General features: G+C 42.1%; 3 protein-coding genes across 4 annotated transcripts; 2 read left to right on the top strand and 1 right to left on the bottom strand.

The window, feature by feature from the left end:
* Nucleotides 1-2,048: 2,048 nt before the first annotated feature.
* LOC6566321 (putative cyclin-dependent serine/threonine-protein kinase DDB_G0272797/DDB_G0274007) lies at nt 2,049-3,396 on the bottom strand. The gene is made up of 2 exons (XM_001991996.2): nt 3,012-3,396; nt 2,049-2,950 (listed from the first exon to the last, which is right to left on the bottom strand). The coding sequence occupies exons 1-2, from the start codon at nt 3,342-3,344 to the stop codon at nt 2,189-2,191; spliced, it is 1,095 nt and encodes a 364-aa protein (XP_001992032.1). The 5' UTR covers nt 3,345-3,396; the 3' UTR covers nt 2,049-2,188.
* Nucleotides 3,397-3,889: 493 nt separating this feature from the next.
* LOC6566320 (nuclear pore complex protein Nup205) lies at nt 3,890-11,878 on the top strand. The gene is made up of 12 exons (XM_001991995.3): nt 3,890-3,971; nt 4,045-4,190; nt 4,277-4,600; nt 4,684-4,785; nt 4,851-5,401; nt 5,478-6,002; nt 6,324-7,836; nt 7,912-9,221; nt 9,801-10,895; nt 10,960-11,117; nt 11,187-11,366; nt 11,480-11,878. The coding sequence occupies exons 1-12, from the start codon at nt 3,965-3,967 to the stop codon at nt 11,680-11,682; spliced, it is 6,114 nt and encodes a 2,037-aa protein (XP_001992031.1). The 5' UTR covers nt 3,890-3,964; the 3' UTR covers nt 11,683-11,878.
* An 858-nt stretch (nt 11,879-12,736) lies between these two features.
* On the top strand, nt 12,737-13,756 carry LOC6566319 (40S ribosomal protein S14a). Of its 2 annotated transcripts, none has more exons than XM_001991994.3 (3): nt 12,737-12,768; nt 13,067-13,316; nt 13,380-13,756. In XM_001991994.3, the coding sequence occupies exons 2-3, from the start codon at nt 13,080-13,082 to the stop codon at nt 13,596-13,598; spliced, it is 456 nt and encodes a 151-aa protein (XP_001992030.1). In that variant the 5' UTR covers nt 12,737-12,768; nt 13,067-13,079; the 3' UTR covers nt 13,599-13,756. The 2 variants fall into 2 exon arrangements, with proteins under 2 accessions (XP_001992030.1, XP_032594865.1); XM_032738974.2 differs by lacking the exon at nt 12,737-12,768 and adding an exon at nt 12,781-12,800.
* The last annotated feature ends 557 nt before the right edge of the window (nt 13,757-14,313 follow it).

The raw sequence follows: 14,313 nt of genomic DNA, 5'->3' as shown, positions 1-14,313 counted from the left end.
AGTGAGAGTAGTAGTGCTGTCTCTCACTCAGCCAGCTGCAACCACAACAGAAACACGAATTCGCCGAAAAAATAAGAGAAGAAAAAAACAGAGCAGCACCAGCAACAAATATACATATGCGTATGCATTTGTATTTGTGTTAGCGGCTGTGTATGTGTGTATGCGTATTGCACGAAAGCCACTGCTGCATACATACTTCAGCATGTATGCATAAATACATACATATATAAAAATATATATAAATATGTGTATGCAAAAGAGAGTATGGGCAACAAATAATTTGTTGTTGCACTTTCAGCAAGCAGCAACAAATGCCTTTGGTCTGATATATCAATACACACACTTATACATGCACCTATGTTATATGGCGAACACAACAGCATTTTGCAATATACAGAATAGCATATTACCAATTTAATTCCTACATTTTTAATATACTTAATGGTCCTTTGCGTATTTTTTCCCCGACACCCACACAAACACGCACGCACATACACACACACACACCACGAAGTAACACGAAGTGCAAAAAGTACTACAAGTGCAGACGAAATATCAAAATAATCGTGCAGTCACAAAAAACAAAAAAAAAATGAGTATCAAAAAGAAAAAAAGATTGCCACAGGCCACACAATGCAGCATATGCATGTGTGTGCGTGAATGCATTTATATAAAAATTGATAGATTATACTTACATTTACGCTAAAGCGCAGCACTTTGCTGCAATTAGTGCTATCTAATTTTTGATCTACAAATGTTCTTATTTGATTTGACAATTGTAATTTCAGTTTTGTAAATTTTACTCAGCACGCACTTACACTTTAGAAACAACACTGTCGTCTTTTGTAGCTCGTGAACGACTTAGTTCACAGTTGAGTGAATCACTTTTGTGAACGAGGTTCGTTGGCTCAGATAGAGCAAGTTTTCTTTTGCATTGTGTGCTTAAACTTAGTACGCAGATCGAAAAGCAGAGCTTGAAAACGAAAAACTGTAAAATAAATATAACTATATAAAATTGTTCGCAGACAGAAAAACTGAAATCAAGACAATTAACACAGTGTTAACCTGATTGTATGTATAAATAAATGGGATATATTTTGACGGTCCCTGAAGAAAAATTTCTTATTCTCTACTTATATTTTAATAATAAAACGTCTTTATTAACGCATTAATCTCATCATGGCTGAATCACTTTTGTATTGAAGTTATTTATATCGTATGCACAAGCAAAACTCGAACAGCTGTTCATACAATCCACTTTTCAAAACAAAAAAAATCGGTTGTATAAATATTAGGATGACATGCAGGCAGGTTGGTGTGAGCCGGCACCAAAATCTGAGGAATTTAATTTATTGCGAATTTTCAATAATCAAAGTTATCTAAATTGTTTAGGCAATAAACTCAACATATACACAACATAATGAAATAGTTATTTATATTATGCTCACCAAGTTACGTTCTCCAGAGCGAAGTAGGGCATAGTTAAATGATACATGTACAATTTCACCAATTACAGGTACCAAGTATGCGTTATTCACCAAAATGAACTATTGTGCGGCACTGGTTTCTTCTATCACAATAAGGGCTGCACACACTGGCAGGAATGTCATAGTATTTATCGATATATAAAACGATTTGATACAATATTAATTCTGATTGTTGGGAGCGCAAATTTGAGACACTTATATACATATTATATTTCAATTGATAAATACAACGCCTGCTTTTTCCTAACTTGTCCAAAAATAAAGTATTTTTATACATACAACTATGTATGCTTTTCAACATGATATGAATTGAATTTATTTATATATATTTTGTACAGATAAAAGAGCGGCATTCTGTTTTCAACGAACAATTAAACACTTATTTATAATCTTTGGCATATACATATTAGAACGCTTTTTGATTGTAATCATATATGTAGTTAAATTTGATGGTCAAATTACATACGAAAAAATTGTCTAAGATGCTACAACTAAAGGACTTCAAATTCAGATTGCAATTTCTGAAAATTCAACTTAGAAATAAATAAAATAATTAGCTACTTTAGGATTAATACATTAGTTAACTAAAAGTTTGAACAAAGCATAATATTAAGCTTAACGCATTCAATAATTACGACAAATCGAGCTACTTAAATATAAAATTTGTACAATACAAGAATAAATTGATTGACTTTGTGGGCTTAAAAGCTATGCAAATGCGGATTGACGGCCTCGCTACTTTGACCGGTTTCCGCCTCGAAGAGAACCTGCTGGATGCGCAGCTTGGCAACGGAACGGGAATACGGATCGGGTATTGTGCGCAATTGTGAGGCGATGCTCTGGCCAAATATCATAAAATCATCCTCGCCACTAGCGCCGCCACCGCCACTGCTGGTAACAACAGCATTTGGGCCCGCATAGCATGGACCGACACTGGTCGACGTCGCCAAATCCAGTTGCTGTGACGGCGATGGCGATGTGAACGGTGTGGATAGTCTGTGCGGCTGGGATTGCTGGGAATGTTGCATTTGTGGATATGGTATGTATTTTAATTTACGCAGCGACGAGGATGACGACGACCGCTGCTGCTGCTGCTGTTGATGCTCTTCCTGCTCCGATTGCAGCTGCTGCTCCTCCTCCTGCTGGTGCTGTTGCTCCATTATGCCGAGCGTGTTGGCTTCATCAATCATCAACTCCATCTTATTGGCGCTCAAATCCTCCGTTTGACAGCCTGCCTCGGGCGGTGGATTTGTATTCGTGCCAATGCTCATTTTACGTTTGCTGCCCTGAGCAACTAGCTCGGGCAGATAGGAATCATTTGGCTGTAGCTGCTCCTTCTCCTTCGGCTGTTGCTCCTTCTCCTCAATGGTGTTGTGTTGCATGTGTTGCTTTTTGATGATGGCCATGCTGCTGCTGGTGCTGCTCGTGCAGCTGCTGTCCACCGGTGCATGCTTGTTCTTTAACTAACCAAAGACAACAAATAAATATATATAAATGTGGATATATGCATTATTTGCGACTTACGCGCTTGCAATGAGAGAGCGAGACGGGGCGCAGAAATGAATCGGCATGTTTAAACCAAAACAGTTTTGGCTCATAACGTCGTCCCTGCTCCTTTTCGCGCATCAATATGCGCAACTCTTTGGTGTAAACGGTGCGTACACTTTTTATTTTCAATTTGATGTCGAGGACCGTTAATTGCGGTATTTTCAGTGCACTGATTATCGCCTCGTAGGCTTCTTCGCGCGCCACACGATTCTTATAGGTGTCCAGCAGTGAATTGTATAAGCATGGCTGGCATCTGTATGCTTCCAGAAATTCAGCTATGGGTATTTTCGTTTCGCGGAATTTGGCCATCGATCAGTTCGTTTGGTTTTCACAACCGACGACAACTAGAACAACAGCAAACTAACGCAAATGTGTTTGTATGTATTTTGTTTGTTGTTTACACTGTTTGCTAGTGATGGCAGAATCAGCTGTGAGTTATGAGTGACCAGATTGCACCAGATCATTCACCGCATTGCGTCACTATAGATATATTCTAACATGCGGATAGATTTAGTTTAATTTTGATATGAATTACAAAAAAAAAAACTCATACAGAAGTGCTTAAATAAATTCAGCAATTTATTTTATTTGAACATGCTTTTATTTTTTAACATATATAATTATATTTTTATTTTAATATGGTTTTATTTATATTATATTACTTATAATTTTCAAATAACGACTACGCTTATGGTTTCCACTTCAAATATTGTAATCTAGTTTACCGCTGTCGTGCAAATGGCGCTATCTTATTTTATTGATGCATTCGCTTTATTTTTGCTTGCCACAATTGCCTATCGTTATGTTATCGTTATCGTCATTGTGAGTTTTGGCAAGCCGGCAGTCTGGCAAATTTTACCGCGTTTTATGTCAGGCCAAAATTACAGCAAGTTTATTTATCGAATACAACGCGCAGTGCAACAAATAAAATGGATAGTAAGTGAAGCATTAAAATTGTTAAAAATAATAACTGAATAATACAATGAAAATGTTACAATATTTGGATCAGGCGTGATCGAGGACATGTGGACGCCATACAAGCGTCTGTATCAGATTTGCCAGTCGGCCATAAGGAATCCCAATGAGATGAACCCCGATTTGGTGCAATGCCTCAAGAAGCACAAACAGAATTTTACCAATTTGCTACGCAACCCGGTAAGTGGCATCATCGTACAGACAGTTAAAACATAACCTTAACTCCTCTTCCCCCTTCCCTCGCTGCCACTATCTCTGTTGATCAGCCCAAAAGTGAGAAGAGTCGTGCCCAGCTGGCAACGATATCAATGGAGGGTGTTATGCTCGCCGGTCAGTCGCGAAAAGTGGTACTTTCGCAGGAGCTAATCAATGAGGCCATTATATTGTCGGATATGTATGATCTGGATGAGATAATTGCACTGGAGCTGCTCTGCTCAGCACAACGTCAACAGATTCGTCATCCGGGCTTGCCGCGTGGCCTTGTCGCCGTTCTCCTCTATTATGATGGACGCAAGGCAATTACCTGCACACTGCGCGATATGTTTCAAGCAATGAGCGGCGTCACCTGGAGCACCGAACTGCCCAAGGAGGTAATATAGTTGGGGAAAAAATAATAGCGCCACTCTCAGAAGAAATGTTTTCATAACTAATGGTTTGTTTTTTGCCCTTGCAGATGACCGTGGTGTTCGACAACTATGTGCAGAATCTGGTTGAGGATTCGAATATACTTGGCCGTCTCTTGGAGTTGCTCGCCGAAATGGACACCGAGAAGGAGGTAGATGAATGATTTTGATGAAATATTTTGAAATTGTGAAATCATTTACATTTGCCCACTTACAGATCGCGTTGTTGACAAAAAATCGTGCCTTTGGCTCGAAGCGTCATCAGAATCAGGTGCTGGCACTCTATGAGAGCACACGCAAGGCACTCGCCATGTGCCTGTTCCATTGGTCCGCCCAGCGTGGACTACCCAAAAATATTGCCATACGTCTGCTAAAGCAATTGGCCAACAATACACAAGGGAACACCAGCGAGGTCACACTGATTATGCTGATGGCACTGCTCTATGGCTATGATACGTCCGTGCTGCTCCTTGCCGAATGCGATAATCAGCACATATCACGTCTGCCCATTTTGAGTGATCCAGAGTATGTCAAGTGCTTCTATGAGGCCATCTATGCCCAGACAACTTGGCAGACGCCACAAATGGATGTCATCATCAAGTACAGCTTCGGTCTGACATTGGCCAGTTTGAGGCAGGCGCCCATCGATCTTCAGACAAACGCTGGCGCTATCATCAATTGCGATGAGCAGCTCATCGATGAGGCGCTTGCCGGCAATGTGTTCACCTTCTTCCTGCGTGAGCTGCTCGAGACAAATGTCGTCTACGAGTAAGTATCATTGAGTGCTGTAGAAGGGCTTCGCCTATCTTGAATCAATTATTTTCTATTTTTTGTGTGTTTGCAGAGTTGAATTCATTTACCGTCGCTTGCATCAGTTAATTACGGATTTCATTGACTTTATGCACGCCAAGGTATCGGAGCTGCGTGGCCGATCGGATGAGACGGCCCGTGTAATGCTGAGTTTTCAGAATGCCGGACTCGAATCGCCGCCAAATCTGGATGACAATTTTGAGCTACTGATGCTGTGCGTGGCCAAGTTATATGGCGATAAGCGGATACCCGTCACCCTGTGCAACGAGTATTGGGGACCTACAATTGCCAAAGCGACAACAACGACGCCACACAATGCGGCCGCAAACAGCAAATCAAACACATCGCGTGCCGTCTCCTTGTTCAAGTTCATCCGTTTGGCCAGTGAGTTGTTGCCGCAGATTTTGATGACGCCGTATTTGAAGATGATTGCCGGACTGACGCGCACCGAATTTGCGGCCAGAGCAGCCTTTAATCTGCTCAAGGACTCACAGAATGTATCGTCCACCTATGCGGTCAGCTGGGACAATTTCTTTACGGCCCTCAATTGTTATTTCACGTAAGTGCGCACCAACCAGTTCCCAAGCCGAAACATCTAACAATTAGTACATATTATTATTGTCTGTGTGCCTGTTTGATTTGTTTTTGTACCCTCTTCGGCGCCAATAGCTATTCCATCGATCCAAATTCTTGAGGATTTCTCGAAGGATTGAGGATTATTTCTCATTACCATAAAAATAAAATAGCCATGGCTATTACTTGCTTCAATCGTTTGTCGATTATAGCCGCTGTTCTGAGACCTGGTCAGGTATCTCTGTCCAGCTATGCTTAAGAGTTACATATGATAATGGGTTGACATTTCCAAAATTGATATTTACAGGAATATGCGAAGCGATCAGCAATCGATAGGTGGATCGATCTATCGCAGCCGGCCGATGCCGCGCAATATAGCGCCAAGTGAGACAGAGATAATGATTTCTGTGCTGGGCATTGTGCAGGCCGTTGCCGATAATGATGAAATCTCACGGATTGTCATCTGTGAGCACGTCAATTGGCAGACGCCCCAAGTGCTGTTGGGCCTGCTCGCGTGCACCACATCGGTGGCACTCAAGGGTCAAATCCTATTGACATTGGCTGCACTCAGCAAATCGAAAGAATCGGCACGCTCGATCTGGTTCCATCTGGAGGAGTCACAAGTGATACCCACAATGACAAAGAACTCGTCGGCATATGCATCGTTCAGTTTGGCGGAGGAGATCGTACAGAACGAATGTCGAATGGAGACATACAAGTTGAGTCGTGGCGTCCTCCAGCTGCTCAATACGCTGATGACCACACACATGCCACATCGATTGGGCGCTGGACAACGCAAGGGCGGCTATGATCCGTATTTGCATTTTGTTATCGATAAGATATTTTTAAAGTTCTACAATCGGGCGTACAAGGATCCCGTGGAGCGTTGGGAAGTGGGTGCCAAATGTATGCAACTATTATACTTTCTGCTTGCCACATATCAGCCGAAGGCGGCCGATTTTGATAACGATCGCGATGACTATCCGCATCCAGGCTATCATATAATGCTGCAATTGCAGGTCAAATCGGATATGTTGCGTCTGATATTGCGCATCATTGAGGAGGCACAGGAGCAGCTAGACGATTACAATGAGTTCCGGGGCAAACCGGCGCTCGAGGAATGCGCCCTGTACGCGCTCCTGCTGCTCGAGGTCGCCGTCGCCAAACAGAATGCCTTCTTTGAGGCGGCCAATTGTAGTATTTTATTGATGGGCTTGAATCGTATGCTGCTCGATTTGAATCCGCGTAGCCGTCAGCCGGACTATGTGCACAACATCATCAAGTTTGTCACGTACAACAGTTGGCTGCCCCGTCACACATTGGCCGCCATCAAAATCTTGAGCGGTTTCACCGCCCAGCCCGATGTCGTTGTCCAAATCCTCAATATGTATTCACCGAACAGCACCGAGAAACTGGAGATACGTCGCCAGTTTATTGAATGCCTGGAAATCGATATGCTCCAACTGAGCGATGAGCAACGGCGTCAATATGAGGCACTCGATCGCTTTGGCAATGCCTATCATAAGGATGCCACGGGTGATGCCGGTGATCTTGATTCGAATACGAGTTCAGTATCGGATACGATATCGGTTTCCGAAATGGAAGTCGAAGATCGTCAGCCGATGCGCATTGAATTGCAGATTAAAGAGGCAATTGTGCAACTGTTCGAAGTCAATATCAATCAGCCGTTGCCCAATTTTGTCACCTTTCTGCTTGGCATCGATGTGATGCGTGATTTTATGTACAACGAGCAGATTCAGCTCAATGTCAACTGTTCCTGCATCAATGCGCTGGTCTTGATCCTTGAGCGCCATCTGGAGGTGAGTCAGTGAACTGTTATTCTTATTCAAGAAGTTTTTTTTTACATTCTCTCTCTGCCTTTTTCTATCCTGCAGCAACAACGTCAGAGTGATAAATATTGCGAGCATACGGCCCACATTGTGGAGAGAATTTACAGATTGTTCCACGGCTTCTGCGCTAGTCCTCAGATATCGGAGGCAATATTGCGCTATTTCCGTTTGACATGCAATGATTTTCTGTTGCGCCATTTGGGTGCACTACCCTTCCGCAACAATCACAGGAATCACATGCTGCACGCGATCAGCCACCTGATGAACTGTGTCTCCATCGAGATACGTGTGGCGGCCTCGCATGGCCAAACGACACGGTATACGCTGCTGTGCGATATTTTGCTCGCCGTAAATGCGGATGTGCTGCACAATGGACACAGTGTACCCCAGGAGTTGAGCACCAGTCTGCTAATGTCGGCGGCCGGTAATCAATTTGGTTTGGGTGTGACGCCCTGTCGACAAATGATGCAGACAACGGCACCCGAATTGCATGCGAATCGTTTGCTTGACTGCCTAACATTGGAGACGCTATCGTTGACTCAGCCGGATCTGGAGTTCTTTGACGAACGCTTGGTGTCCACCTTGCTGACGGAGTGTACGGCAAATGCGGCAATGCATCAACATAGTGCTGGCGTTATTAATATCCATAAGCTGCACTGCATACTGATGGATGAACTGCATCTGGTGCAGAGCTCCATTGCCAATGGTCAGCGCAAGGCTGTCATCGATGAGATCACAACACTCATTCAGTATGCCATCAATTTGAATGGTATTCGAATGCAACGGCTCGCCACATACGCCTTCATGAAGGCCTGGGGTAATCTTGTCCAGCTGCTGTTCAGCGCCATGCCCGAAACGGTGCTGCCGGTTGCCGTTCGCAAACAGCATATTATCGATATCATTGAGAAGATAATGTTCAAGGTGCCGCCAACGCAGCCGCTGGTCAAGCTCTCCATACAGGTGACGGAAACGATGTTGGTGCTGCTCGAGAATCTGCGTCACTGCTACTATCATCTGGAGGATCAGCGTGCCCTCGACGAGCATGGCAATATCATCTGTTTAAATGATGCGACGCCCGGTGTGGATGCCACCATCGCCAACAATCAACAGCAACAGCAGCAACAGGCCAAGAACAGTGCCGCAAACAATGCGACGCATGTTATCAGCAGCAGCGTCAGCAGCAACAGCTGCAAGAGCAGCAATCTGCGCTTCATCCTCAAGCAACTCATCGCCTGGATAATGACCTGTGAGGTCAAGTCACAGCAGCTGAGCATCAATCTTTACACCTCGCTGCTCTACTGTCTCCGGATTGTGAAACGTGTGCGCAGCGACGAACAGATCGAGTACAATGAAACGTAAGCATCAATCAATCAATCAATCAATCAAAGCCTTTGAGCAGGCTATACATATATAATAAATAGAGTAGCAGTCAAAACAATAGTAAAAATTCTCTATATTAAATCAGTCAATCAATCAGCGATCAGTCAGTCAATCAATCAAAGGTCTTAAGCAGACTATACATATATCTAGATACATATATAGGACAGATTAATAGTAAAAATTCTCATTATTTGCATAGCCCAATGAGGCCAAGGTAACAGTTTCCACATCTCAATCGGAGTGAAAATTTGTGGTAAGAAGCTTTAAAGACTATTTCTACAATTTTGAGCTTTGGCAGACTGTAAAGAGGTCTCCGACATGGGTTTCTCTAGAAAACTGCCAATACTTGTTGGACTCTAGACACCTTAGTTATGTGTTGGCTATTTCTAATCGAGTAGCCCCCAGGGAAAGCTAAGAAAATTCTGCTACTATTCCACTGGATCCACATAAATTTAGAGACTTAAATACTTAAATTTTTACTTATCTACCGTAATAAATTATAATATTAAGTATTTATTTTGAATATATACATATGTGTATTGGGCATATTACAGGTTAAGAACGCGCTCGGATAGCTGTACAACATTTGGGAATCTGCAGGCGGATGTGGAGCAGGAGATGAAGCACAAAGAAATGGCCGCGGAGATAATCAGTGAGTTTGGTGAGAAACTAATTGATACGATCTGTCACGATGTGACGACGGGACATGCGATGTGCAGCATGCTGGCCCTATCCTGCCTGGACATAATATCGGAGCTGCGTGCGGTAAATACCCTATGCGATATTATCGCATCGCGTGGCTATCTCAAGCAGGTACTCTACGGCCTGGCCCAATCGGATGTGGAGCTGAAGGATGTGCTCAAACCGATACCGGATAGCCTTCGGCCCCTATATATGTACGAATCCCTAATGGCATTCCTAATGCAAATGGCGCAAACGTATTTGGGCGCCACACAAATTCTCGCTGAGGGTGCACTCGGTGTCCTCTCCAATATGCGGATCTATGATATGCAACCGGATTTGAAGGCCAGCCAGCAATTGACATTGGAGCGCAATGAACCGGATGATTTTATGCCAGCGGTGGATGCACGCTTCCGTTCGATCCTGCTGCCGGCTCTGTCATTTTGTGATAGCATCATTGATTCACTTGGCGCACGCAACACATCCGCGTCGACGCAATTGCTCAATTTCCTCTTCTCGCACATTGATATGATTGAAGGCATGTTGCGGGCGGCGACACCGTTCATGGGTTTGGGACATTTGCAGCAGCTGGCGGCGATCACCAATATATTTGCCCGCATCACATGCAATGATCAGGCAATTATGCAGGATCATCACCATCTGGACAGTGGCGCCCCATCGCCGGAGATGACAAATCGATTGAGCCGGCTACGTCAATTGTTGATTGTTGTCCTTGGCCGCTTTACCGTTAATGAGGCGACAATTCGTTGCATGATGCAGCAGGAGCGCCACCAGCAACAAGATCCCACCGACCTAACCGAGGTGGATAAGTGGCAGCATATCAAATACATTCTGGATATATCCGCCAATCTGTCGATCTATTGTCGCGCCGGCGTCACAAGCCATGTGCGAGACGGCATCACCTCCAAATATCTATTGACGACCATGATCAACGATGTGACTCCCCTGTTAGTTGTTGGGATTATTTTTTCTTCAACGAACGAATCTTTAATGTTCATTATTCCATTGCAGTTCGGGCAAAACGGACTCGAAGAAACTGTCCGCAATCATGGTGGTCATATTGAATCAACTCAAAGGCTCCATTGCCTACTATTTGTCACAGAAGGCAATTGCCGACAATCTTGTCCAGCAGCGCGCCTCTCTGCCCAACATTACATTCGGGCCAAGCGGTGAGTACATTTTACCATATGGTTAATATCTAGCTGATTAAACATTTATTGATTTACATGCTCTTCCAGGCAAGAAAAACTATTTAGAATTAAGCCAGCGTCACAATGATAAACGCAGCGAACTGAAAATGTCCGTTTTCATTGCGGAACAGAGTCTATATCTGCTCTGGATCCATGTGGATTTCTATTTTCGCAATGCGGTCATCTATTCCCAGGAGAATCGTAGTCTAATCAACGAAACCTGTTTGGGTATGTTCGACAAGTGTACACAAATATATATATATATATATATTTTGTTATTATTTTTCATTGATTTTATTTCTAATATATATATCTAATCTCGTCCGTTCTATCTGTGACAGATCCAAACAACATGTCCGTACTGAATGCTTCGCAGGATGAGATCGTCCAGTTGAAGCAGATGCTCATCTCCACATTCAACGAACTGTTCTGTTCGCAATTAATCACTGCCAGCGAAGGATATACGACCAAATGCAAGAACTTTAGTGCCGTCCTATTGCGGCGCATCAAGGCGCTTGTTCAATTTGCACCACAGACCTCCTAACATATTTCAACAAAACAAAATAATACTTCTATTTTTTCTTATATTATTGTAAAAAATAGTGTAGATCTAGGTTTGTGTGTTTAGTTTTGAATCGTGGTCGTTAACTTTAAAATCCCTTATAATAAACTAAAGAAAAAAACTAAAAATATATTGTTTAAGCTGATTTTAATTATTATGTGTCAATTTAAAAACAACTCAATAAAAGAATGATAATGAGTAATAAATGAATTTAAAAAGAGCTAAACTGAAATCAATGCTGCTATCTCTCTCTTTTCTATGTACCAATTCCATGAATTATAAATACAAATGAATAAATATGAGTTGGCTGTCTGTCGAACAACGACTGTTATTTTTTAATTTTAAATTTGGAATGTCGAGTTTATGTGGTTCCATCGATACTGTTCCCATTTCGCGAATTTCTATTCAAATCGATTTCCGATTGCAAGAAATGTGACAATTTTCAAAATATAGCCTTCGAATTGAGTATTGACATACTCAACATCTGCGTTTTGGGTATCTCCTAGTCGAGGTCTCCCAACTAGACCGTTCTTAATTTTTAAATACGAATTCAACTCAAGAGATTACCATCAAATCGATTAAATTCCCAAAATTCCACAGCCGTTGATTTCAAAATTTGATAAGAGAGTCTTCGCATCGCCAGAGAAGACTTCAACTTTTTCTGAAGCCACTTAAATTTTGTGTTGGCGTAAGAAACGTAATATGTGATGAATATATACATTAAAGTATTTTCAATGATTTTGAAGCAAACAATAGAAGCTGATATAGTCGATCACAGGAAACGGCGAAACATTTGCAAGGCAAACCCGTATTAACTATGCTCTATGTTGAATGTTGCATTTAAGCATAAATTATGCATTACGATTTTTTTGCCGCAATGGGTTAAAGGTCGTTGGTAAAATTTAAATACAAATTTATTTACTTGCCGCGCACATAATGATATATCGATGAAAGCATTGATGTTGAAACTATATATTGTTCGTGAGATATCGATGTATTTCACATATCGATAACTTATTGCATCCCTATAATGTTGCTTCCTTTTCTGATATCCGGTTCAAGTAATTGGTTCGTTTCGCGATTTTCTATTGCAATTTTATGTATAGAAATACCATTATTTTTGTAATAAATGTAATAAACGGCAACAAATAACTTCCGCTACATATAATTTTCTATCAAGAAATTTATTTTGAAATTGATATTATGCAGAAATGTTGCCGATGTTATGAAATTATTTTGTTTTGATTTTTTTTGTTGTGTTTTGCTTGTGGTGGTGGCGGTTTAACAGTGTTCGAAAATGTTTTGTTTTGTGGTGAATAGCGCAAAATACTGATTGCAGATGTTTTTTTTTCGGTTTTCTCAACAGTTGCTGAAACGAAATGGCGCCCCGCAAGGCTAAAGTGCAGAAGGAGGAGGTGCAGGTGCAGCTGGGTCCACAGGTGCGAGATGGCGAAAACGTTTTCGGTGTTGCCCACATCTATGCCAGCTTCAACGACACGTTCGTGCATGTCACCGATCTGTCTGGTCGCGAAACCATCGCCCGCGTCACCGGCGGCATGAAGGTGAAGGCCGATCGCGATGAAGCTTCTCCTTATGCAGCCATGTTGGCTGCTCAGGTAATAAACAAAAAAGTTGATATATGTCATATTATAAAATATTGAAATCTCGACTCTTTCAAGGATGTCGCTGAGAAATGCAAATTGCTTGGAATTACCGCACTGCATATCAAACTGCGTGCAACCGGTGGCAACAAGACAAAGACACCGGGACCCGGCGCTCAATCGGCGTTGCGCGCCCTCGCGCGTTCCTCAATGAAAATCGGCCGCATCGAGGATGTTACGCCAATCCCATCCGATTCCACACGCAGGAAGGGTGGTCGGCGCGGTCGCCGTCTCTAAAAAACATCGCTCACTGTTATGTTATAAACAAAAAACATATATGCACATGCTATGTATTTTATATATAGCGCTGACTCTTCTATATTTATATGTAGTAATAAATGATTAAAACACGAACAGTATATAAGCACATTAAATAAAAATAATAAGGTCAAGGACATTGAATTATTTTGGTAGCAAACATGCCGATAGGCAACTTGGTCGATATATTAATCGGTGTTTGCATATATGTATTTTCATAATTGGACACGGCATGCGATTTTAGCAAAATACATTCATTTTATTTAATTTAATTTTAGGTTGACCAAATGGTCATGTCGATTTTATTTAGGTTTTGATTTATTGCAAGCATATAATCGAACAGCTGTTCGATACTGAAATGCCACACTGCTTATCGATTGGCAACCACTCGGCCCTGCTCTTCTCCGTGCTCTTCTTGTGCGTGCCAACGCATCGCTGTGACTGGCAGTTTTACAAGAACCACATAGCATTGCACAGATAAAATTCACATATACAGAGACTGTGTAATTTCTACACACAAGAAAGAGCTGGCGAATTCGTTGAAATTGTGCAGCACATTTGCGGATGCAAAAAGAAATTTCGTTAATACTAAAACGAATGTACTAATGCAAATGTACAAATAAATAAATAAAAAAATACGCACCAGACAAGGCTAAACCAGCAAAAGCAACTGATATTGTAATTGGCAAGTTCA

This window comes from Drosophila grimshawi, unplaced genomic scaffold, assembly GCF_018153295.1.
Source record: "Drosophila grimshawi isolate 15287-2541.00 unplaced genomic scaffold, ASM1815329v1 contig_848, whole genome shotgun sequence".
Classification (NCBI taxonomy): Eukaryota; Metazoa; Arthropoda; class Insecta; order Diptera; family Drosophilidae; genus Drosophila; species Drosophila grimshawi.
Note: the sequence above shows the minus strand (reverse complement) of the source record. Positions and strands in the feature narration are given on the sequence as shown.